We start from the raw sequence: 26,053 nt of genomic DNA, 5'->3' as shown, positions 1-26,053 counted from the left end.
TGTTGATGCTCGTACATCCATTTGATGCTGGTACACCATTTCTTAGCGGGTGTATGCTCTTTTGTCTTCTTATATGTCCTTTTCTCCTCCTCAAAATAGTAATTCCAATCCCTTCCATCTCCCAGAGAATACTTCATTGTGCAAGACAGGGCAGCATGCAGGAGCTGCAGCTTTGCACTGATGAGTGCTAACAGGTCAGTAGGAACACTGATTAGCCAGCAAACTGCCATCAAAGAGACCACACCACTGAGTCTGCTTATTTCTGCCTCAGTGACAACATTAATTTAGACTTATTATGTCTAAACTCTAGTTTTTAGAGAAACGTTGTATCATTTAAGATCACAAACACCTCTGAAAATAGTGCAGCCATTCAAAAGTTGTTGGGGAGTAGGCCAACGATCAGTAAGACAAGCCTATGCTTTAAACTAAAACTAAGCTATATAAAGCTATATATAAGCTATATATAAACTTAAACTAAAACTAAGCTATATTTGAAGGTTATCAAAATCCATGGGCGCAGAGGTGCTCAACTGAAATGGCACAGGAAGCCTAAATCTAGTTTTCTTAAGTCTAGCAATTATCTTCAGAGTCCTAATGATTTCTTTTAACAATTTTCTGTATATAGATATCTTTCTCTGTATTTATATAAGAACAAAAAACACCTGTTCTGTGGTCCTTCTATCAACCCTCTTACATTTCAACCACAAGGCTCTTAACTGTTTGAGCTAATAAGGTAACTAAATATAGAAAGCTATCGTTCTCCATAGGGACCATCGTTATAGGCATACCAACAGCTGCCAGCTATTTGCTATTTAGCAAATTTGGCTTTAAAAAAAAAATAAAAATGAGGGCTGGTTCATCTTTCACAAGAATAGCTCCTTGCCTGCTCCCTGAACACATCTTCCAGTCACCAACCTCACTATCCAGCCAGTCTGCAACACCCCGTAGAGGTCCAGGCAATCCTCCCTCCCCTCTGCTGGTGACACTTCTAATGCTACTCCTTATCCAACTACCAGTCTTCCTTAATGATTTTCTGAGCTTTTTTTTGCTTCATTTCCCCTTCTCTCTGACCAGTTAAGGTCACCACCCCCTTCTATATGCTCCTTATCAAGCCTGTCAACTACTCAGTAGCCTTCTAAAGCTCTTAATACGAGATACACAGTACATGTTGCTTCTTAGCTCTTTATTTTCCCTTAGAGCAGCTTCTCCAGTCTTATAACTCAAACAGCTCTAGTCATCCTCCTCACAGCTCAAGATTTACCTGTATAGTCCTAATTTCTGTCCAGGCCTACTGTTTTTTTGTTGTTTGTTCATTTGGTTTTTAATCCATTTTCCACCACCAGACCTTGTTTAATTTTTGGCCTAAATACTCATATATGAGAAGCCCTGATCCACTATGCTGGATCAGCTATTAGTGCTGAGCATAAGATAAATGAGTTCATCTTCAGACCTGGATCAAAATGCTCTGCCACTTTTGTTAGGGTACTGTCCATACAACCTGATCACAGTAGTGCTCACAGACGCAGCACACCCAGTCACACAATTCTTACAAGTCCACACATTTTGTTATTTAGTTTCACAATTCCTACAAAGCAGAGAAATGTCATCTTGAAACGTCACAGTTGTTTTCAAGACTACAGTGACTGAATTCACGAATGACAATTTGGGGGTAGAGAGTTAAAAGCCAGTAAGTTGCAATATTGCTCACATTTGCTATTCCCATTCTGCTGCAAGCTAAGTAACTTTCTACCATAACCAAAACACATATATAAATAGTAATATTAAGCCAAACCTCAATAAAATGATCTTGTTCTTCCCGATTTACACATTCATCTGCTGATATACTGCATAACTCTTTCCTGCTGTGTAGCAGTGACTTCATAGACTGCAGAACACCTTCACCAAAACTCTGAAAAATAATGGAAAAAAAAAAAGACAAATGTATTTTCAGTTTTGAATACAGGGTCTATCCCTTACACTCCCACAGGTTTCCTTACTATAAGTACTGTTTCAAACAATTTTGTACATAAACCACCAGTTTTAACCATTAAATTCCACATCCTGAGTTTAAAAAGATAAGGTCTTTTCTTCAAGAAAATTTTATTGCAAAATAAGTTGTCTGTACTTAAAAAAAAAAAAAAATAATAATAATATGGTGAGAACATGTAGACTTGGGAAAAAGAAAACAGATGAATCCAAGAAGAAACCCAAGCCCCACCCATTCCTTGGAGCCTGTACATGGAACTTTCCATCAGCTTTTCCTTAAAGAGAATTAAAAGCAAGTTTAGCCAAGAAATGTTATAGAGGTGGCTTCACCACTCAGAGTGGAAAAAAACAAATATAAGAACACAAGAACCACCCTGCACTTTCTCCTTTCCCATTCTGTGAAAAAATAAAGAATTCTGTGCAATTATTTCTTTTACCATTTCTTATCTAAATTTATGGTGACATGCAAGCATTGCTAAAAAAATGGTTTAAAAATCTAGGAATTTCTCCCAGTGTAAGAAAATGTAGCAAAACAGAAAAGTTATCACTACTATCTGAAATCAAATAAAACAAGATGACAGAAAAACAGAAGGTATCCTCAGCTTGTAAGAAAACCAACCTACAATATCTTCTCAGTTATTATTTTTTGAAGTCAGTCCCCTTATTTTCTTCAATTTTGTTTTTAAAATTGTCTTCTCTAGCAAGTAGAAAGGTTAAGAAGTAAAAATAAGACCACAACGTGGTTGCAAATTGTTCATCTAGTTATCTATTCTCCACGTGACTGCCCTGATAAAAATTAAGTGAGAAATGCATCAAGTTTACAAGTTATTTCAAACCTGCATAGCTTCCTAAACAACAGTACAAGCACTAGAAAGCAAAATTTAGTCAGAGAAGGCTTTGCATTTCTGACAATCCCACAGCGAAAATAATCTCTTTATGGTAAAAACTGATCATATACATCACAATTAAACCTCAAGAAAGATGATTCTACTCTGAAAAAAAAACAAAAACCGTGTTATATACTACTGCACTAGAAGCCCAATTAGGATGGCCAGTGTTACCACACTTGTGTTCATCGTAATATGGAACTAGGAAAGCATTTCTAGATTGGAGAGACAAAAGTAAAATTCAGGATCCCTGAAATTACCAAAACGTATTTCAGAACGTTAGCAAACAAGGCTAGGACAGCAATGGCCAAGTGACATTAAAGCAGTCAAAGTAGTCATTTTTATGGAAAAGCAAGAGATGGCAATGCAACTGAAGCATTTTGGAGTGCATTTAAGGCGGTTTGGGGGTCATTTGAAACAAATTTTAAATTTATTCAAATAATTCTGACTTTCATCTACTCCTTTGTCTCCATATGTTTAGTTGCAATTTTCCTCTCACACATTGCATACAGATCTCCATACTTTCCAAAATACGCAGACAATGTCTCTGAGTCTTTAAATCATCCAGATTTACAGGTGGCTGCAATGCCAATAGTGCTCAGACACTCTCCCTCAATAAATCTAGAAGCACAGTCTCTCCCCAACTCATCCCACAGAAGAGTAATTTCTGAAGTCAAACCAACATGTTGAAATGTCTTATTTCCAGCTTATACAATAACTTAATCAGTCACAGCACTCAAAATATTAATAAAAAAGTCAAACATGACCTGCTAATTTTCTGCAGGCTAGAAGTAATCCAGTCTGACAAGCGCTGAAGATTATTCTCTAGTTACTGGGCTTTCTAAGGCTACAAAGTATCGATATACGTAAGTATTTTCTTCCTTAATGAGTTTAATATTTCAAAAGAAAAGGCAGGATGGAAAACTAGAACAGAAGCATGGTATTAATAATTACTGTAGTTCAAGTTACTAAATTCAGAATTTTGGAGAATACTAGGCTGAATACATAAGAAAGAAACGTGCAGCAATCTGAAAAAAAAAAAATAATCTCCCTCAGGTCTGGAAGAACTATCAAGCAGTGCTATATGAAGGTCTGGCAGACCCCCTGCTACAACGCCCTTGCCACACAAACCCAATACACACATTGACAGAGACCCTACATGACTGAAGAGATCAAATATACTGACTTAAGGAGTGGAAGGAGGTGATGTGTGCTTTTAAGATCGTATGAATCAATATAAAAGAGCTTAGAGCATGGAAAGAATAAATAGATATAGAAATTACCAGGCAGAAGATAGATAACATCTCCCTCAACGATACTACGTTCCATAGGTTATTGACACTGAACCAAAGGGAGAGTTAAAAAACAAAGAGCTTGTAAAAGAGCTGCTTCCAGAAAAGAACTGGTCTAGACAGAGCCAGCAAAGTTGTTTGTTTTTTTTGATAGGGTAATAGATGTGGGCCAGTAACCAAAAACCAACTTCTTCCAACTCAAGACTAAGGTCAAGTATCATCAGCATGAATAAGTATAACAAACAAAACAAAAAGAGTAAATGTACAGATGAACCTAGTAACTCAAAGCAAGCAGGCATCATCAATTAAGAAGAGCAACGCCATATACAGGAGCAAATTGTTCAAGGTGAAAATAGTTTGAAATGCAAAACTTTCCAGCACAAGGTTCTGTCCTTAAAAACTAATAAGAAGCAAGCAAATAAATAGAATTCTGAATTTACAAGCTGGGAAACAAGAGACCTGACTTTATCTCTCGATCACGATATAGCAGTGACCAATCAATATGATGCAGCACTGAAAATAGCAAACATGACCCTTGCAGCATCCTTTATCAGAACTGACATCATTCCAGTCACTGAGCACATCGTCTGTAATTGCACGTACCATATCATCCACACGTAAAAAGAAGATTAACTTGCAACAAGCACAGAAAGGAGGACTATGAAGGATAATCACCGGAATGCAGCAGCTTTCATACAAAAGCACACTAAAACCTTGGCTTACAGTTTCCAAAAAATCAAGGTTAACAGAGAAGAGACTTACAAGTGCAAATACACCATGAGGATGAACATCAGCAAAAGGGAAAAAAAAATCACAACTATTTAAGGTGAATACTGACACCCATGAACAGGTATAAATTTGCTGTGAATAGTTTCAGTCTGAAATTCATAGAATTAATCATTACAGCAGTATGGTTCAAAAAGGCTTAATAAAATCAGCATTAGGGGGCTTTGGGGTTCAGGGTTTTTTGTTTGTTTTGGTTTTGTGCTTTTGGCTTAATCTCCCTTCATTAACTCTGAGGCTATAATTTGAAAACTTCTTCATATTACCAAAACTGTGCTTCTGACAGCAGAGGACTGGACTCAATTTCAGAGAAAACCTCCTATCCAATAGGCACTGAAAGCAAGTTCCCTCAACTCCAGCCTGTGAGACACTAGGCTAAATTAAAAATTGAAAATCTGACAGTCTCAGGGACTCGCTGATAGGCGTAGATAAGGACAAGAGGTCATCTTCAACAGAAAGATGCTAATTTGTTCTTCTAAGTAATACAACTACTACCAATATACATCTACTTATGAGAAAAAAAAAAAAAAAAAAAAGCTACCTAGAAAGATCTACTTGCTAGGTCTGTCTACTCCTTCCTCACAGCAATCTCAACTTCAGATGTCTGACAGGAAACCCTACTTCAATAGTAAGCTTGCAATCTGTGTTCACTAAGTTATACTAGGGGAAAATACAAATATCCTAAATTGCATGCAGAGCAAGACAGACCTCAACAATCACAAATCCGCATCACTTCTCCAGCTTAAAAGAACAACGCAGAGTTTTGCATTGTTCCCTTTGTAGACCGCAAATCAAGAAGTCATTAGCTACAGATCCTTCACAGTATGACTAGTGTACAGTTTCTACCAGTAATCTCAGGAACTGTTTTATACAACTGCTTCCTAAAAATTTCAAGCAACCAAATAAGCCTGCAAAGATGTCTGTAACACTGGAGAAAGCTTTGGCAAAGCAAGCAGAAAATTTCTAGGAAATACTAAAGGTATCAGGAAAAAAAAGTCCTATTTTTTCCTTCCATTATCTGCCCAGAAACCAAGTCCAATACTGGCAAGTCACATTTACTCTACTCTTAAGTAACAGAAGAGCTCTTCTTGACTTCTTGTGCTGTAAGATTTAAATGGGCTTATTATTTTGAAGTCACTTTGTAAAAATGGAAACCTGAACTTTCAACGTGCATACCACAACCATGCGCTGACTTCTACAGCTACTTCAACATTTCTTTTTGAAGTATTATGAAGACAGGACTCAGACTGTGAGCTGTGAATCAACAGCAGATGAAATGTAGCACAATTCTGACCACCCTACTGCCTGGCTCTGTGAAAAAGAACGAAAGCTCCCCGCCATAAGCTAAGTAGCTGCCCCTCAGGGAAAAATCAAGAGGAGGCCGCTACAAATCAAAACACCAGAGTCTGGCTGAATGAAAACAGAGTTCTGCGAGACACCTGGGAAGGGAAGAATTCATGCCACTGGAACCACACGGACCAGACTGCTTAATGGCAATTCACAGAACTAGTATTTTAGGCAACAATTAGTATCTGTGAGGAATCACTGGTCACTGTCATTATTAGAGAGAGGTTTCTGCAATGCAAAGGCCTAAAAACCTACGGGGTTTTTGTCTGTTTTTATGTTGGGGTTGTGCATGTTTAAATTGAAGAGTAAACAAAAAGGGCAGATTAAAAACATCCTCTAAAATTCACTCTATCCTCAAGTGTAAAATGACCTGAATATTGTTAAATAAATAATTTAACTGTAGTTTATTTGTAAACCTGTAAAAAAAGTTGTATACAATGTGTATTAAAGGGAAAGAATATCACCCATAATTAGAAACTGCTTAATGCATGGCAGTTATCAGAAACTGGAACAAGTGATTCTCTGCCTGGCAGTCCCATAAAGCTCATCTTTGCTCTCAAGCAACTCTTACAGGACCTATACCACACACCCTGACTCTCTTAAAAAAAAAAAAAAATCTTTTACAAAACAAAACAATGCAGTTTCTAGGTGACAAAATTCTTTCTTGCTCAATTTCTCTTCAGCACAGTACAGTTTTAAGTCAGAAGTCAAGGAAGATCCAGAAAAATACTCATCTGCATTCAACTACTTTGAGAAATATCATTGGATAAATCAATTTGTTCCTTCAGGATAAACTGCCGTGTAATACTTTCATTTGAGGAAGTTGCAGTTTATTTCTCTAAACTGAAGGGAAAAATAAAAAAGAATAAATAAATACTGTTCAAAAAATCTTTCACAAGCACGAGGCAGACGTTACGTTTCACCAAAGCACTGCCCAGAAGTTCACATAAACATAAAGATAAGCCAGAACGGAAACAAAGATATAAAGATACTACAATAAGCCGTAACACAGATTTCGCTTTCAATGAATGCTATGTGTGTGTATTTTAATTTGTTACATATAAATGTGAACCAACAATCAAAATAAAATAGTTATATTCCATAAACAAGGCAAATTTTAACATACAAATACATCACAGTTATATCACATCACCTCAAAACAGAAAAGGAAGACAAGAGGCAAAAGTCTTCTTCCATTTATTCTTTCTCACAGTTCTACGATGCTAAATATGCCAATGCATAAAGCAAGGACAGGTTTTTTGCCTCTTTGAAATATTAGTCTACCAAAGTTAAAACTTAAAAAGCAACAAACAAAAAATCATTCACGTTCACTTAGTTTATTATTAGACTGATGCAAAATCTATGAAATTATTTTTTTTAATGAGTTACCTTTTTCACAGATGTTCTTGGTTTCATTCGACTGCCCTGAGCCCTTGCGTATGTATCCATGATTTTACCAGTCTTAGTATCCAATGAAAGTCAGCTCAAAATACCTACAAAAAACATTTACACTTGATCATTTTTATGGTTCCCTACCTAGCTAGTAATACACTTTGAAAATGCAAGTAGAGAAAACAAGAGGCAAAAGAAAGAAAACATATTTTGAAACTAAGATCAAGTAGCACCCCATCCAGATTGTTGCCCTTGGAAAATATATTGCCTTAACTTCAAATGAGACATAAAATGTAAAATTAATGGTAACAATAACCCCCACACACATATTACAACTAGTTCATATAATGTTTAACTACATTTCAATGGTGGAAGACAACATTACGTGAAATATTGTTTCACCATTGTTGAGCCTTGAGTGAAGCTCATCAGCAGGTTCTTGTACCACGCAAGGCACTGGAACCACACTTCAGCAATCCAGAGGGGAAACATAGTTCTCACCCACTCGGCCAACTGGCCTGATTCTTTCTGTCACCTACAAGCGTTACAGATAAACAGCATGCAAATCCTGTTTAGGATAACACACATCCACAAGCTTCTTCTTGCACTGCTCTGGGCAGTCCTGCCTCAGCTGACAAAATTCAGGGGACCAAGGATGCATTCACCAACACTTTACCATGATGGGTCAGAAGAGCTGCTGCTCTTATTGAGCCAGCTACCCTTATTGATCTCAAACCCAATTCTAACAACAAATATATGTATCTAGGAATGAAATCTAAACAGGTTTCACAATCTTCTGTTTAATTCACAGCAATGAAAAGAAACAAAATAATCTCATTTCGCTCATCCCTATATCCCCTCAAAACAGTGATGAATAAAAGGCATTAATAACAACAGAAAGCATATGCAGGCCTTTTAAGTTGTATACAAGTTTTGATACTTTGTCTTTCTTGATGGTCACAGAATTTAGCCAAGAAAAGACTCCTGGACTAACCAAAACAAACCAGATAAGGAGCATATCAAATTGACTGCAAATAAAAAATAAAAACAAATCAATGCATCAGAGCATAGGTCTCCTTTGCACAGCTAACCAGCTTGGTTTTCTTGACATTACCTCATGCGCGCACACACTCTGTACAGGAAAAAGCATAGGTTTGTCCTTCAGTAGGTGTAATTTAAATATGGAAAGTAGTACTGACATAAAGTCATGGTATTCTTCATCTTCTCTCCCCCATCAGCAACTATAAAAACAAAGCCTCCTCACAGGTATAATAATAATGATGACTGCATATATCTGTACACATTCCACCATGATTTCTGCATTCCTTCATAAAGATGAACTTGTCAGAACCTTCAAAACAAAAAGTTACTCCTACATAAACTGCACCATTTCCATTTCTGGAGCACAGCATCTCACTTAACTAGCTCTCTCAAGTTTGGAAAATGAAGACAACATGCAACAGATAAGCAAACAGTATATATATATATAATCTGTATATAATAAATTCAAATAAACAAATCTCAATCATAGAAAACTTTTGTGGATGGAAGATTAAAAACATAACGATGCTTCTGTTTATATTTGCGTGTTAAAAGAAACGCCATGAAGTAATAACAAGCAAGAAAAATAAACCCACCTTCCATTGTCCCTGCTGCTCTACCTGAAGTGGCTAACCCACTCACTGGGTTAATCTCATCACACCAGGGAACCACTCCGACCACATCCTTGTGCTCAGAACAGCCATCTCTGGGACAGCTGGTTTCTCACCCAGGCTCGAGTGCTACTGCTCCAGCTCTGCCATCCACAGACCAACCATTCCTTGCAGCAATTCTAACAAAGCCCTACACAAAAATCATGGAGATGACTTCATAACCACGTGGGTTTCAACAGTGTCTACTCAGGTACAGCGCTCCACAGCTTCATCACCTTCAGACAGCAGGTTAAGCGTTATCCTAGAGTGTCAGTGAGCACACACTGGAGACCCACGCACCCTCACTGAGCCCCCTGCAGCATCATGTACCTCGTGGAACCAGCAGCCCTATAAAGCACAGTGCAAAGATGCCGGAGAATAACTCTACTGGCTTACCCCTGCCTCAACTCGACACCAGAGCCATTTTGTCGTGTCTGCATCCAGCCCTACACAGGCTCCCTCCACCACCTAGGGTATCCCAGGTCCGTCACTCATTTCAGAGGAATCTCAGGGGTTCTGCTTGTCCGAGAATACAACACAGAACAAAAACTGACAATGAATAAAATTATTATCCATTTTCTACAGTACCCAAAATTTCAAACTAACTGGAAAGGAAGCAAAAATACTGACAAACAAAACAGCCTGGAAATAGTTTGTACCTTACGTAAATTAAAACCCAACATTTATGGTAGATTCAGCATGAAGAAGTAGAAGTTGACTATTAGATTACATTTCCTCCTACTGTAAACTCAACAAAAAGGGGAATAAGTAGCACAAATACCAGATGGAAGAGGAACAAAACTTTCCTGGTTCTGAAAAGCTATCAGCATTCATTAAACAAACATGGGAATAACTGATAAAAGCCCATTTAAGCATCTTTGTCTTTCTAGCAAGTTTTATTATGTTTTCTTTAGCAAATCATTGGCAAAATGATTTTAAGCTTTCTCATCAAACCACATAATGAGCATTCAGCTAGCTTTCCCAATCTTGTTTGAGTGCATGTAACAGGCAGAATTCAGGAGCCAAATCAGCTTAAGTGCATTCAAGAGGAATTTTGCCATGAACTGTAACTCTTTATACAAATTTATCCCACACAACTTCACTAGAAGTCAGCGTTCACTGACAACCATTAGCAAACAAAAAGGAAATCTTTTTTGTCATTAAGCACAAGTGTGCAGAGCAAATCTTTTAAGTAGCTATACGGACATGTACACGTGTCTATGTTGCATGGACGTGTACATGTGCACGTCTATGTCATAGGTATACAAAGGCTTGAGGCATTTGAACTGTACATGCAGTAAATCTGAACTATTGATAATAAGTTCTTATTAAGTTTCCTTAATGCTTTTTTTCTCTGTTCTAATAACTTATCACTTTTATTAATTGGGTTGGCAGCCTTGAAACAGTCTATTCATAAAAATAAACTGTCTTGACAACAGCCACATCCACACTAACCGGGGTAGGTAAATACACCTGTGTTAGAAGTGTTGTATTCTTTCATTCTTGCTTGGTTCTCTCATTTTTTTGCTCCCTTATTTCAAAGACATATGACATAGACACTAAACTTCACCAATTTCAAGAGAATCCTTCCTTTCCTCTGGCTAGATCATTGCTAAATATTATTGCCCCTACCATTCCCTGGGACTGGACCTATTTCTCAAAATACAGCCTTGGAAAAAAAATCATTACTCCGGTACCAGAGATATTCATTAATCTAGATTTATCTAGATTTCAGGAGGACCATGCAATTAAGTTGCTGTACTTTATTGTGTCACGTGTTTCGTGCATAACTAAACCATTTAAGGGGGGTGCTGTTGTTTTCCAAGCAGCAGCATTTTTTAATCAAACTTACTCCCTCTTAGAAAGACCTTTACCATAGAATACCTTATTTAGGAGGCATTTTTTTCAGCTTATAATCATACCAAATGATTAACAGGAAGATGGAATAATCTAATTCACATTATTATGCTTCCTCACTGCGTAACACGTTCCAACACCGTACTTTTTCAGCTGCCCATAGATTTTTAAAGAATCCACAAGGGATAAGAAATTACGAGGGATCGACCGAGATGGCATAACTCAATTATCTTGCCTCAAAAACTCACCTTGCCTGCGGGCCTGGAAATCCACCTGGACAAATGGAACGAAACCCTCTCTAGAAACACTCGATTTCCAAATGATTTGATATTGGCAGTATTTTTGTCTAGATTCAATTGGACAATTCTGATATAACCTTGCCAAGATGAAGTGATGTAAGGCTGCTTCCTAGCGTAAGGGAGCAGAAGGGGGTTATTTAAGGAATATTGATTTTACTACCACTGATCTTGTCCAGGTACAACAGGAGGCTTTATTCTTCGATGCCTCACTCTGGTGACATCCCAGAGCTTCAACAACCCTGTTACGATACCAGATCTATAGCTCACAGCGACCTTACTCGATATGCAAGGGAGCCCTGCAGAAACCACTCCAGGTGTAACAAAACCCCCCAGAACCCCCTCAGCGAGAGCCGGGAAAGCCGACCGGCAGCACCCGCCGCTCCCCCTCCCACCTGTGGCAGCGGGCGAGGAGGAGGAGGAGGAGGAGGAGGAGGAGGAGGAGGAGGAGGAGGAGGAGGGGAGCGGCCGTACCTGTGGGGATCCCTCAGCGCCCGCCGCCATTTCGCCTCCTCACAGCGCCGGCCCCGCCGCCGCCGCCGCCGCTCCCGTCAGGGCCGCGCGGCCCCGCCCCCCGCGCGCGACGCTCTCGCGACGCTTCCCCCCCCCCGCCCAACCGGGGGTCACGTGGGGCTCCCTCCAGCCTTCCCCATTGGCTGAGGTCGGGCGGGAGGGAGGGGCTGTGAGGGGGCGCGCGCTGCCGCTGGCCGTTGGGGCCGTTATGGCCGTTACGGGCCCGTAGGGGGCGGGGCTGTGCCCTGTGAGGGGACGGCTGGGCGCGAACCTCGTGCCGGGGAGGGCGCTGATGCACGGGGACGTGCCTCAAGCAGTACACAGGGATTAACTCTCCTCGAACAATGCGAAACAAAGTTAATCCAGCACTAATGGCGCTGCCCCTCCCCAAAAGGCGCCCAGTGCCCAGCCAGGTTTAGCTGAGGCTGGGCGTACTGAGGTGGCACCGTGTCCATAGAGGCAAGTCAGTTGTGACAAAGCTCTGGAAGGTGGGAAGGAAACAGTCCCCAAGCTTGTTCTCAGCAAGAACCCAAAACTTAGACAGTGGCTGGAGGTAGAAAACAAAATAGTAATTAAAAATAAAAATAAATAAATAAATAAATAAGATAGCCCTGTAGCTTTTTTAGTATTGAGGATTTCAAAGCGTGACTTACAGACAGACAGACAGACAGAGACTGCCCTGGGTTCTTATCATCTGCATTTCTTTCTTCTTTCCAGCACCATCTGAGCCCTGTGGAAAGGCTGTGGGAATTTTTGTCAGGAGATCTCCACAGCTTTTCCACATGATTCCTGTTTCTAGTTTTGCTTAAGCTGTTACCTTTCTATCTCGTCCTTGATCACAGGCCATTTCTGGGTTGTATAATCATTTTAGATGCTTTAGAAGTCAGAGGATACATATTCAATTACTCATTTTGCCAACAGATAGAGAATCTACATTTTAATTCACCCTAAAAACTAGTAAGCTACGGGGCAAAGCCTGCAAACCATGCACAAACAAGGAGGATAAAAGAAACAAAGCACTACTGGTTCTCAAGTGTGTCACAGTGTTAGCTAAGTGGGACAAATAAAAGGTTGCTCGTATTCCCAGCAACTGCACGTCCCTGTGGGATGGGGAAAAAGTACATGAATAATTGAATCAAATTTGACTCAAGTTTGTCATCATTTCAATGTCCATTGAGACCGTCCCGGTTTGGAAATATATTCTTTTGAGTAAAGAAATTGTAAGAGTTTTGCAGATCTTTGGTTAACCAAAAAATAGCTCTTTTTGACCAACTCCTTCAATCCAAATGCCCTTCAGTTTTCATGAAAACTAAACGCCCTGTAAGAGGGGTTTGTTGTTTTTCATATATCAAGACTTGCAGTTGGTAAACATTTACCAAAACAAAATAGATCTGGAAGTAATGTAAACATGAGAAAGCAGGCTTTAAAAATAAATTCAAGCTTTTTATTCCCTTTGTTCTATAATTCCCCTTAGACTATTCAGAATAATGAGTTCCTATGGCTTCCTGCCAAACCCTTGAAAAAAAAATCAAGATTTACCCTCATCAGGAAACTATGAAACAAAACCCACAGCACGCCATTGTTTGTCAGAAAAAAATGTTTTTTATACAATAATAAAAATTGAGATAGCTTTGAAATTACTTTTTTTTTTTTTTTTTTTTTTTTTTTTTTTCCAACTGATTTAAGGTCTGAGTATGTAAGTGCACAGGAAACTTGGCTGGTCAGCCAACACTTCTTAAATGTAGATTAATTATGAAGAAATAGAGTATTTCTGGGCTCTAATATTTTATGTCCTGTACAGCACATTTTGTACAGCTCAGTTTTATGTTTTTCGGAGCTGGGCCTCCCCAGCTGGCCCTGTCCCATTGCTCCCAGCCAGGGGGAAGGGCAAGCTGGGGACAGCCCCAGCCCATAGATAAGCATCACACTCTTCTGTGGGGACAGAAATGGGTCGAGGCCATGCAGGATGTCAGTCCATAAATGGGGGACAGGAAAATGTCCCTCTATAACTAAAGCTTTTTTAAGGCCAGGCAAGACATTAAATTGCATCCTATAAACTATGCTGATGTAATTAATAAGAAGAATTTCTTTCTCAAAGGCAGATAGATAATTTATAGTCTTGCTATTCCTACTTTTAATTTGAGATAGGTGCACTTTAATCTGAAAACCTGGATAAGCCTTTCCACTGATGCCCTTGCAGTAGGCTGGGAAGGATCTGCCATTCTTGATACTATTTTTCCTCAAAAAAAAAAAAAATCCAAGGCTTATTTAATGTGAACTAATGATATAATTTCATGAATGATTTTGGGTGGCTTATCTGTTTATAACAAGCTTCTGCTCCCCAGCTCAGCTACCTCCCTGCTTTTACATCTGAACTGCTTCTGGACTGTGCCAGCATGAGCATTTGTGAAATCAAGCAGTAAATGAGATTGAACTGAGAAGACTAAAAAACAACCTGCTTTCCTTCCTTTTTGCTGATCCAGTTCACCAACATAATAAATGTGTCAGCATCGCACTGGGGATAGCACAGAGACGACCGCGAACAGAAACAGCTTAAATTGGCTTGTTCTGCCACCAAGTGCATACCCATGTGATGACTTGCATTGCCCTTTAAACCCTGCTCAAGGCCGCCTTGAAAACACTCTTGACACACCTACCAGCTCCAAAACTGGAACTCTTCATCTGAGTGCATTGTTTCATTACTCATCTTGTCAGGAATCTTTCACGTGTGCTGCGCCATGGCATTTGTCTCTGACAAATGGTTCAGTTTCGGGCATTATGGCATAATGGTTTCTTTAGGCTGTTTCACTAATCTGTTGTTTCCAGTGACATCTTTCAGAAGTAATTTTTATTTGCATGGTTTTAGATTTTTTTTATGTCCTTTTTTTTTTTTTTTTAAACACTGAAACTAATAATCTTTATATATAACTACGTTGCACTGTTATTATTTTTTTTTCCCAGGAGTTCGATCTGTAACTTACATAAATCATCTCCCAAAACAATATGCATGAGAGCCATAATCCACAGACTATATTCAGAATTCATCACTCAGTTCACCAGTTATGTCCTGCTGACAAATGGCTTCTCAGAGCCAACTTATTAGGCCTTTAAATACAAAATGGAAAGCGTTGCAAAATAACTTTATAAAGAGATGCATTGTGCTGCATAAAGGCGGCTTCAGATGCTTGGAGATTCTTATCCAAGAACTCTCTGGAGTCACATCCTTTCTGTGCATTGTGTTTACTTAAAGGATGCGATAACACCGTCACTACGTTACACAAGGGTGTATGATAGTAACAAGAGCTGGCTGGGAAGTGAAATTTTTATTCTATAAGAAATTCCAGCTTGTCAATATTTTGTTTCATCAAGCACTGCAACAAAACACGTTGGCTCTGCAGCCTTTCTGGCAAAAATGGAACAATCTATTTCTTTGCCAGCTGACATGCCTGGGGAGCCAAGAAACCAACTGAGCAGTCGGCATATTGCCAGGAAGAGAGAGGGCCACTCAGCTGAGCTAAAGTAAACAGCCAGCTTGGGTGGACTTCTGTCCAGCTGCCACAGCCATGTCATGGCTTTAGCTTCTCCCAAAAGTTGTGATGGATCCAGTACCATCCAACATTTCCAGTGCCAATCTGTTCAATTAGAAAATGCACAAACACCCTCCCAAAAACTGACTGCTGTCAGAAAGGAATGAAACTGTACTTCACTTTGGATTCCTTATGGGCTTCTTCAACTTTGTCTTGCAATTTATGCACCTGTTGTTTTTGTTTGTTTATTTTTATTTTTTTTTCCCACTAGTGAGAGTTTATGACATCAACTAAGCTTTCCTTAGAGATCACAGATGACACTCAAACCCAGAAGGGAGTTTTTAGGGTGTCCTTCATTGCTAGTTCTGTGACTATTGTTATCCAAATGTTGTTATGTGCCAGGAATACCTAATAATATCTGTTTGCGGATGCCCACTATCCAGAAGGTACTGTTATGATGGACCATTAGATTGAAATCAACTCATGTCTCTTATCAAATATATGTCTCATTGTCTTCAGTCTGTATTTATGGATGGATCTAAGTTACAATGAGCTTGTCAAAGTACAGTCATGAGGCAAATACATCTGAACTAAGTAAAAGATCATGATCTTTACACCATACTGTATAATTGGTAATGTCAAGGTCAACAGCAATACAGAGAGCCCTCTACGTTTTCTGAACCAGCAGTGCATAAGTGCTAAGTTTGCTGAAGACAGACTCAGAAATTACTGCAGAATCCTGGAATTGTTGAAATTATCTTTCTATTTCAATGTTTTTGGAAAAGGTATTGGAAAAGTTTGTTAAAAAGGACATCTTTGCCTTCCTGCAGTTTAAGATTATAGTATCATCATAGAAGTCATCAGCTGCTTTTTAAAATATTTAGATTATCTCTGTTTTAGAATAAATCTCATCATTTTTAAAATCTGCAGATACTGTATACTCTGCAAGAAAGTTTCTACAATAAATCTCTTGGTTATTGCCAACCACTTGCTGCATATATTTGCTCTTTAAAGCCAAGAGATGTCATATACATCGTTACTTCAGCTGTGGTAACTCCAGGAGATAATGAACTGCCTCATAAAAGTTTAGGGATAATTAAATTTTCTGCAACTTCGTCTATTTAAGTAGTCTCTCACACTCCTGCTGTGAAATAAGAGGAACAACAGATGCTTTGCTGAGCTACATTTCAAATCTTGTTCCTTCTACTTGTAAATAAACCTGAATCTTATTTTTGTGTCCTCTCATTCAACTACAGTGGAGGTGCTACAGCATTCTTGGTGAATCCCATCCTGTTACCATCTGGTTTCCAACTTATTTTTATGGTGGTTGTTTTGCTTTTCATTGACCTTTGTCCTTTGCCTTTCCTATGCATGTCCCACTTTATTGCTGTTTTTACACAGTATATGCTCAAACTGGAAATAATGTGCATTGTAAGCCTTTCCCACACTGAAGATAGTCTAATGTGCAGTTCATGGTGTATTTTATTCTTCATTCCTGGAGGATTATATGTTAAAATGTGGTCTTTCTCTCAGATGGTACAATAACTTCAGTATAAGTTTAAGGTTCAAGTCAGTCTCAGTCAATATGTCCATTTGGATTGCCCAATTTTATATTCCACGCACAAATAACTGCTGCTGTGAATCATTTAAGTCTCTCTAATTCTTAATTTCCTCAATTGTACCACATCCTCAGAAATTATTTCATTTCCTCCCTGATTCGATACATAAAGGAAGAAATGCTCTTTTAAACATCAGTGCATTTTAATGCATTTCACTGTCTTCTCTGTCAAAATATTGAAGGGAAACTGACAAGTTCTTACACTGCTTGGTGACACCTTATCAGCAATAATAGGAGTATCAGTAGCTTCTCAAAAAAAAAAAAAAAAATCATTTTCACTTCTCTTAAAAAAAAAAGAAACTAGCAGTGACAAGGAAGAAATCAGACAGACTAGGAGTGTCATGCTCCTGCATGTATGTGGTTGTATAAAAGCTCATCATGATGCAAAGAATCCCTAACGCCTTATGCCACAGAAAGGCAATTATTATCCCAATGCCTGCCACTGTGAAAAATGGCCACTGAAAGCTCTGCTCCAAGGACCTCTTTGCAAATCATGGTTTGGAGACTGAAAATCTTGGCCAGAATGAGACAAAGAATAGAAAAGCCTGAAAGAAATACTGTTAGTTGTTCCCCACTGCAGTAAGATTCCTGACTGACTTTGAGCTACATTTACTGAGTGCTATGTCATTTTCCCAATGAAGATTTCCCAGGAGAATTTCTGAGCTCAGAAATGCTACATTTACACAGCCTATTTAGAGCCAAATACATTTAATTTTTCAACTGTCACAGGAGCAGATCAGAGCAGAAATGTGGAATGTAAACAAGTAAAGCTGAAATATATTTCCAGAATAAATCTAGTTTACCTACAGAACTGGAGTGATGGTTACCACACGTACTCCTGATACCTAAATATAGCTTTATCGTACACATTAACCATGGGCTAAAAACTATATGGAAGACAGGATCTGAATTCTATTGTGCAAGTGATGCAGTGGGCAGGGTATTGCTGAACTATGCCTGAGTAAATAGGAATGGCTTTAAAATTTTCTGCATCTAGAGATACAAGGATAATGACCACAGTAATGTCTATAATATTCTGTCACTGAGTCAAGGTGCAGCTTCAAAAAGAGAAAAGAAGCAGCTCCATGATTTCAGTTTGGCCAGGAAGACAGCAGGTGAATGGAATAAGCTTGAATCTAAGAACAAGTCTCTTCATTTCTTTGTTGCTAAAATGTGATATGCAGAAAATAGAGTATCAGCTGCAGAGCAGCAAAAATATTCAGAAGCATTTTCAGTAGTTTCTCTTATGGCTCAGTTGACTGTGACAGTAAATTGAGTTTTCTGAGATTCAGAAATAGTGTAAAATTATACATCCTGGTAAGGCCATTTGTTGTTATATTGGACAGTGTAGCAATGATGTATTAGTCATTCTTTTAATTTAAAAAATATTTTCTAAAAAAATGTTTTTAATTGGTTGAAAGGGGAATAAGCAATTATCTCTTTGGTCATTTGCAAGAAACTGTGTTAGGAATATTTGGAAACGTAAATCATAGAAGTATATGTAATAAATCATAAAATTATATTAAAATAAAATTGTTTGAATTTTAACAGTGTATCATCATTTTCATCTGATAAGACACTGTTCTATCTATGAGTGAATAGAAAATGAGAAATGGTATTTGCTTTCAAATGATTGCCCAGGCCACATGCTGCATAATAAAACAGATGTGCTATAGATAAGTCATACTTTGATCCTGAAAGCTGTGTTGTAAAAAGTATTGCATCATTTTTTTCCTTATCTGCAGAAAAGTTTCCAGAATTACCAGCAGCTTTTCCTTTCGTTAGCTTTGAAGATGTGGAAATATTGAGGCTTGTCCCTGCAAGATGGTTATCAGGAAAGACTGCAGTCAGAAGGTTTCCTTATAATTTTCCTGCTACTAAAAGTGAAGTAAGGATTGACAAATTGCAATTTTGGGGGTTTTAGGGACAATAAAGTTGGGGTACAGGAAATAAACTAGTGGCTGAAGCCTCTATAATACTCATGTTTATTCCCCTTTATGCTAAAAAGTATACAGTAGTCATAAACAGAATTATATGATCCTTCATGAGGATTGCATATTTGCATAATAAAATCACAGAAAATGAAGTTATAATAATGTACAGACGATGGATTCTGTAGTAATATAACATTTAAATGCATCATACTAAAGGAGAAAAAAAAATAAAATGGATTTCATTTCTCCTACAGGCCTAACTTTACAAGTTTTATATCTGAAAACAAAGTTACATTGATCTAATTTAGTTACCTCATTGGCAAAATTATGTTGATTTTCCAGGTCTTTGAAAGCATTTTTTGTTTCTGAAAATTGATAATAATAGCTTGTGTGAAGAATGCTGAGAACATCAAGGTTTGGGAAGAATCACTGCAGAGTTTGCACACATCCTATGTAAGGAAATAGACTAATGTTTTGTCTTCGGGTCCTAATTCTCTCAGGCTCTGGCAAGGCAGGTTTGCCTGAAGATATACTTTCTCATCCTGCCTCCTTCGTCATTCACATAAAGGAAACCCTTCGCAGCACTGCAGTTCCTGCTATTCTAACTGGCTGATTTTCCTTATCACAGAAAAAAAAAAAAAAAAGAGGATATTTAATGAGGCACAGCATTAGAACACACAAGTCCAGTCCTCATAGTTGGTATGTGGTGCAGGAAGAGCCAAAGCTGAGAAATGGAAAATGTGCCAGGATCCATTGTAGAGATTATAGCCTTGTTTGCTTGTTTGTTTGTTTTTAATTCAGGGCATTTATTTTGTCCCCTTGTACCTAACATGTCCAAGGAAAGGATAATTTTCTACTTAGCTGCACTTGAAAAGAGAGCAGTATTGCTGGTCTGTATTGATTGTGTTAATGCTGAGTTTCTAGGCAAAATGAATGTCAGTTTTCTAGCTGACAAGTTTTAAGATATCATTAAAAAATTTGAATTACAGTTATTTCTGTAACAGTGTTCTCTGTAGCAATCCCAAAGGGGTGCTGTATGGCTCTTTGTAAACTATGTCTTGATTCATGATTCTATGATTCTAAAATTAGAAAGAAAAGCCTAATTTAAAATATTAATGTGCTGTGTGTACATAAAGACTGATGGTTTTTGGACTACATTAATTACATAAAAATCTCTCTGACATCCAGCTGAAGTGTGATCATGCACACTTCTTTTTTCATTCAACAGTCTTTCACCATTCAAAATTAATGAGCAATGAACCAAAGTCAAAAGTAGAATTCTGCAAAAGGGAAAAAAATGAAGAGCAGTGGTACAGAACTGATGTCCATCTATGCACATACTATTTTACCAAGGACAAAATATTCAGTCAATTTGATATAACAGATTTCCTTTGACATAGCTGACAAACAGCTGCACAAAGTATGCATGCAGTAGTATGTTGTACAGATCAGCTTGCTTCATCTCTCTTGAAGAACGCAGGTTTCTTTAAAATTCAGAATGTTTCTGTAATTTTCTGAGATTTATGACCAAAAGAAGCTCATTTAGACTTGATTTCCTATTAAATTTCCTATCACAGCAGAAATGGCATTATGTCTATGTCAGATCCAACAATCCAGCCTATACACCATCTCTGGAAGTAATTAATAAAAGACGTGTTAAATGAAGGTGCAGTAACTCCATTATCTGATTTAGGTCAAATATACAAAGCATTTGTTTATAACTTCTGACATTTAATCTTTTTTTTTTTTAAGCGTTTCACTCTGAGACATGGGATTTCTACAAATGTTCTTGTTAGTAATATGGATCTGATCCCCTAACTAGTGGTTGTTGGTGGTTTTTTGTTTGTTTGTTATGTTGTTGCTGTTTGTTTGTCTAAGTAAAAGCTTTGCACTTCTTCAAAAGCCAACCAGAATGAGGAATTTCTGATCTTTCACAAAATGGAATGAGAATTGTACCTGAAAGACTGAACTAATGAAAAAAGGAGAATGTTGTCAAATGCATTAGCAGCCACGTAGGGCTGACTTTAGCTATGCTATACCATGTGCAAGGCTGAATAGTTCAATATTTACAGTTCTTACACATGCATTAAAAATAATAATAATAACAACTCACCTCTCACTTGAGATCACTGAGAGATCACTGAGATAATTTTGCTAAGGTGGAGAAGATTTATCCAATGCAAAAATCGGATTGACCATTACCAGAATTTGAACACACAATGGAAAGGACCATGGGATCTTTAATGACCACAAATGGTTATTTTTTTCTTCTTCTGTCTCACTGGGAGGAGGATGGAAAGCTCCAGCAAAATGCTGGCTTGAAGTCTCTTCCCTGGGCACAGCAACTATCATCAGTAACTAATCAGGCAGCTACAGAATTAGCAACATCATTTCAGGCTATGCTTTTCACCTTTCTTTGGAGATGTCACATTCCCGTATGGAAACTGCTTAGCTCATGATTTTTTAATAGCACTTGTAAAGGACTGGGGCCTTCTTCCTCGCCTCTAATAGCAGCTCGGTGACATTCTGGAGAAGAAGGAGTTGTCAGTGTTTCTGCTGTAATTTGATTTAGCTCATTAACCCAGCAGATCCCTACCGTGTTGTTGTGGTCGTTGCCTGTTCTTGACCATGTTAGGGAGTTACACTAGCTGGCAAAGAGGCCTGACAGAAAACAGTGCTGGGGCTCAGAAAATAGCAGAGAGCAAGGCAGGGAATGGGCAAGATCTGTTGATGTGAAATCACAACCCAAAATTTCCTCTCTTTAAATTTTGTTATAACATAACTCATAGTATGTGTTGAAAAGAAGCGAGCAGCTTTGTGGTTTAAAGGGATTATAAACAGGGAGTAAAACAAGCTGTTTGCAGTGGGTTTTTCTCTGTGATGTGGCCCCGTAGGCACTAGGTGGCCTACTTTTAAAGGAAATTGCAAATCACATCTAGTTTAGTAGGCAAGACAGGATTAAAATGTGCAATTTGCTCAAGTTATGTAAGTATTTTATAAATCATGTTATTCTGTGAAGAATTCAGAGGATATTAGTTGCTGTTTATTGCAGTACAGTGGAATCACAGAATATTGTACTCACTTCATAAATATTAGAGGTGATTTATCAGATTGTTTAGACACTGGATCAAGTTAATAAATTAAAATATCTGTATGCAGGCTTTTGTTGTATACCATAGTTTAAATTTCTTTCATAGAGGATGAAGTTGAATTGCTTCTAACTTGCTGTGACAGATGCAGAGTTACTACAGCTCAGCTGAGGTGGTTTCCTGTGACATAATCATAAGCATGAGCCATTACAACTCAACAAACAGCAATGACAGCAATTAAGGAAGAATTACGTACACTAAAACAACATCATTTGTATTTGCAGAGGTGTATTTCCCCATTCCCAGACTCCATCCAGTAAAAAGTCTTCAACTCCCCTGTGGAAGGATACTCATATGTTTGAAGGAAGAGTCATCACCAATGTTGGTGTTAGACACCTTCAAAGCTACCGACAGGCAAAGGAGAAGGAAAGGTAGGAGATGCAGTAACCCTGCACAGTGTGGTGTTGCCAACTGTCTTTTTGCTCCAGTTTTATTTTTGACTGCCAGAAAGGAAGGATGAGAGAAAAAGAAAAGATTCAAAAACAGACACTGCATTTTTGCTGAGGTACATGAATGTCTTCTGGGAAAGCCCACAGAATGGGTCCTGCTAGGAGCTGTAACTTGTGTACCTCTAAAAGAGAGCATCTTCTACTCTAGGGCAGTTTAAAAAAAAATAATAATTGCAAAGAAACAATTCAACTTTTTTTGTAAATATCTTGAACCACTAAATATACATATATATATTTCAGTGAATATCAAAAGCAGACCAAGCTCTGATAAAATAGTAAGGGACTCTATCAAGGATGTTGTAGGTACCAGAATCACCTCATACTCCAGGCAAGCCTGCAGCAGATTCTAGCATGTCATGGACCTTAACATTCTCATCTTTATCTATTTAATATAGGAGGTGGGAACCTGACAGCAGCAACAAGTGAGTCTGGCAGCTGCAGTAGGAACGTTAACAAGTTGGTGATATGTCATGTAACAGCTTTCCAGGGGTGCTTCCCAGGGTTTCTCCTAGGGAGACCTCTTCCACCACCCCAGAGATAGCTTAAGGGCCAAGTTCCTACAAGTCATGAAGCAAATAGGTCTGCTGAGGCTAGAAGAGCTCCTTAAATTAATGAGAAATATTTTCTCTTTCCACTTCCCCAGGGATTACTCTGGATACCAAAAACTAGGTACTAGATTAACAGATGTAAAAGAATCACAAAGCTTGATGTTACAGATTTTTCTCCATTTAATGCATCAAGGGAAAAAATCTTTAATAATATTCTAGATTGACTGGCCATCTAAGAAAACACAGGACAATGAATCTTGTTTCAAAATATACACATTTCGAGACAGAATTTATGTTGAGTAAATAAGACAACCTATTGTTTATCCTGCTGGCAAATAATATGGGTTAATTTAACTTCTATTTAAAAGAATGTACTTCATCAAACCTTAACTGAGCTTAGTCAGCCATTAGCTATGGTTCTTATTGACTGAGAAATAAATGGTGATTGATTATCCTGACATAATTAATGGTTATTGTATTTTTCAGGAATTTAGGTTCATTTGCCCAGGCTACTCTTTCTATAGTGTTTGGAAGATTTAATTAATATTCCTATCAATATTTTAAATAGGCTTAAGATTCTGGGAATTACACAGTAATCATTTTCATGGCTGAGTGGCCACAGGGAGATGCAATTATACTGAAAATGTAATACTGAAGACATTTGATTTGTAAAGCACTATTTACCTTCCTAATGCAATTTGGGGAAGGTTTTATACTAAAGCTGTAAAACTTACACTGTTCATTTCTAGGTGCTGTGGTGGAGCAGGGCTGGCACAAGTGTTGTCTACTCTTATCTCCCCTTGTTTAGCTAATTCATTTATAAATTCTTTAAGAAACGTATTTGATTTTTATTCATATATAAACTTATTTGAATATTTTCTTCTGGTAAGTAAGAAAACAAGTGACAGATGTGACTAACTGCCATCTGGAAAAATAATTTCAGATTTCAACTGGATTTTATGAGGCAGTCAGTACTGTCTGGTGCTCTTCTGTCTCTTATGTCAAGTATTCCATATGTGCAAATATTTTATTGGGTTTATGGCATCATCCTCCAAACCTGAACTATGAATCAAATGTGGGTTTGACCCCCAAACCCACCTGCTCCTCTCAGTGATTGTAAAAGCTGGGAACGACTGGCTAGAAAGCATTACCTACTGAGCTCTTTTTGCAGATATTCTGAAGTCACTTGTGAACCTACTATGCTTAAATTTGCAGCTTTCCCTAGTCCAAACAGCGTTTTGGAAGCAGCTCCATGACATCTTCAACCACTTCCAAACTTGCTTCCTTCTTATTCATCTGAAAATATTCACCTAATGTTTCAGATTGATTGACTGAGTACATGCTTTTAGACAAACAGTTATCAGGGAAGTAAGTCATCAAGCATAAATTAGAAGGACATACTCTGATACTGTGTGAGATTCACCAGCTGCTTGCAGGCTCCTGTGCAAAAACTTGCTGACCTGACCTCCAGAGAACTGAATGCTCCCACAGAGGTTCAAAGAAGCCGATCCCAGAAAATCTCAGCAAAGTTCTCTCAGCATATGAGAAAACATGCTGTTTGTTATGATATTAGCAGGTTATTATTACCAGGGACAGTGTGTTAGGGATTCAGAGGTGTTAAATGTTTGATTTTTAATTAATGAACTGAGTTACTCAGAGGATAGCGTGATTGCCAGGAGAATGTATATCTGCTGTCACTCTGAAGTAGACAGGCAGCAGATAAGATTTTTTTTTGGAATGAAATTGAAGAAAGGAAATTGCATTTGGCAAACGTAAATTGGGAAATGACAGTAGGCACCTGAGAACAACTGAAAGCTTTGAGACATGGGAGAAGAAAATAGCAGCTAAAGGTCAGAGTGGAGGTATGAGTTCAGAGGGGTAACTGCAGGCACAGCTCTGGGCTGCTGCCAGAAAAAAAGGAAATGGAAAGTAAAACCCCAGCAGAAATCCTGACATTCCAGGATGTCCCATTTCATCACTGTGAAATCTATGAGCCTCTCCCCCTATAAAAAGACAGATGAACTTCCGTGTAGATCCTCTTAGTTCTTATCTAAAAGAAGAGGAACTGGGTCAGCTGCTGCTCTCACTCATATGTTGTGCACTTGGCTGGGTCAGAAAATACTGTGTCTCCTTTATGTTCTCATGCCTAGCATACAAGCTTGATCCATGAAGTTTTCCTGCCATTAGTTGACTGTGGGGTGAATATGGCCAGAGTTCCCTTGCCCTGGATTATTTTATTTCCCAAATGTGTGCTTATAAATATGATCTGAACTGCAATGATGTAATTCAAAACCAAATTGTATAATGCCAAAGGAAACGGTACGACTCAACTAGACAGTTTGGGCTAACACCATACTCCTACCTCTGTTTCCAGGACAGGGGGCAGATTTTAATCTAAATACAGACTACCAGTGGCTTGAATGGCATCATCTTAAAATAGCTTTCTTTTCCACTTTTTACCACATGCATCTATGTGCATGACTAACAGACTAACGTGAAGTGAGGGAGCTGTTGATGATAGCTGCTCAGTTTCACTTTTCCTTCTGTAGTCTGTCACTCCATGCCCACTAAAACTCTTCAAAAAGAATCATAGAATCATTAGGTTGGAAAAGACTCTTAAGATCATCAAGGCCAACCATCACCTAACACTATGAAGTCCACTGCTAAACCATGTCCCTAAGCACCACGTTCACATGCCTCTTAAATACCTCAAAGGGTGGTGACACCACTACTCTGGTTGTTCCACTGCCTAACCACCCTTCCTGTGGAGAAATATTTCATAAT

At 38.3% G+C, this 26,053-nt stretch overlaps 1 protein-coding gene across 7 annotated transcripts in view; it reads right to left on the bottom strand.

Annotated features, from left to right (window-relative positions):
* The window catches only part of AKAP11 (A-kinase anchoring protein 11), a 51,445-nt gene extending 29,986 nt beyond the window's left edge, over window positions 1-21,459 (bottom strand). For 3 of the 7 annotated variants that reach the window (XM_072032525.1, XM_027472297.3, XM_072032530.1), the window contains exons 1-3: window positions 12,006-12,156; window positions 7,685-7,788; window positions 1,793-1,909 (exon numbers count right to left, since the gene is read on the bottom strand). In XM_072032525.1, coding sequence (XP_071888626.1) covers window positions 1,793-1,909; window positions 7,685-7,744 — 177 coding nt within the window. In that variant the 5' untranslated portion in view covers window positions 7,745-7,788; window positions 12,006-12,156. Of the gene's footprint in view, window positions 1-1,792; window positions 1,910-7,684; window positions 7,789-9,324; window positions 9,467-9,774; window positions 9,895-11,926; window positions 11,946-12,005; window positions 12,157-21,236 lie in introns of those variants that run through there. The other 4 variants (XM_072032526.1, XM_072032527.1, XM_072032529.1 and 1 more) reach the window with 4 other exon arrangements.
* Between the last annotated feature and the right edge of the window lie 4,594 nt (window positions 21,460-26,053).

This window comes from Anas platyrhynchos, chromosome 1 (genome assembly GCF_047663525.1).
Source record: "Anas platyrhynchos isolate ZD024472 breed Pekin duck chromosome 1, IASCAAS_PekinDuck_T2T, whole genome shotgun sequence".
In the NCBI taxonomy this organism is placed as follows: Eukaryota; Metazoa; Chordata; class Aves; order Anseriformes; family Anatidae; genus Anas; species Anas platyrhynchos.
The sequence above is the reverse complement of the archived record's forward strand: the minus strand, read 5'-3'. Positions and strand labels throughout refer to the sequence as shown.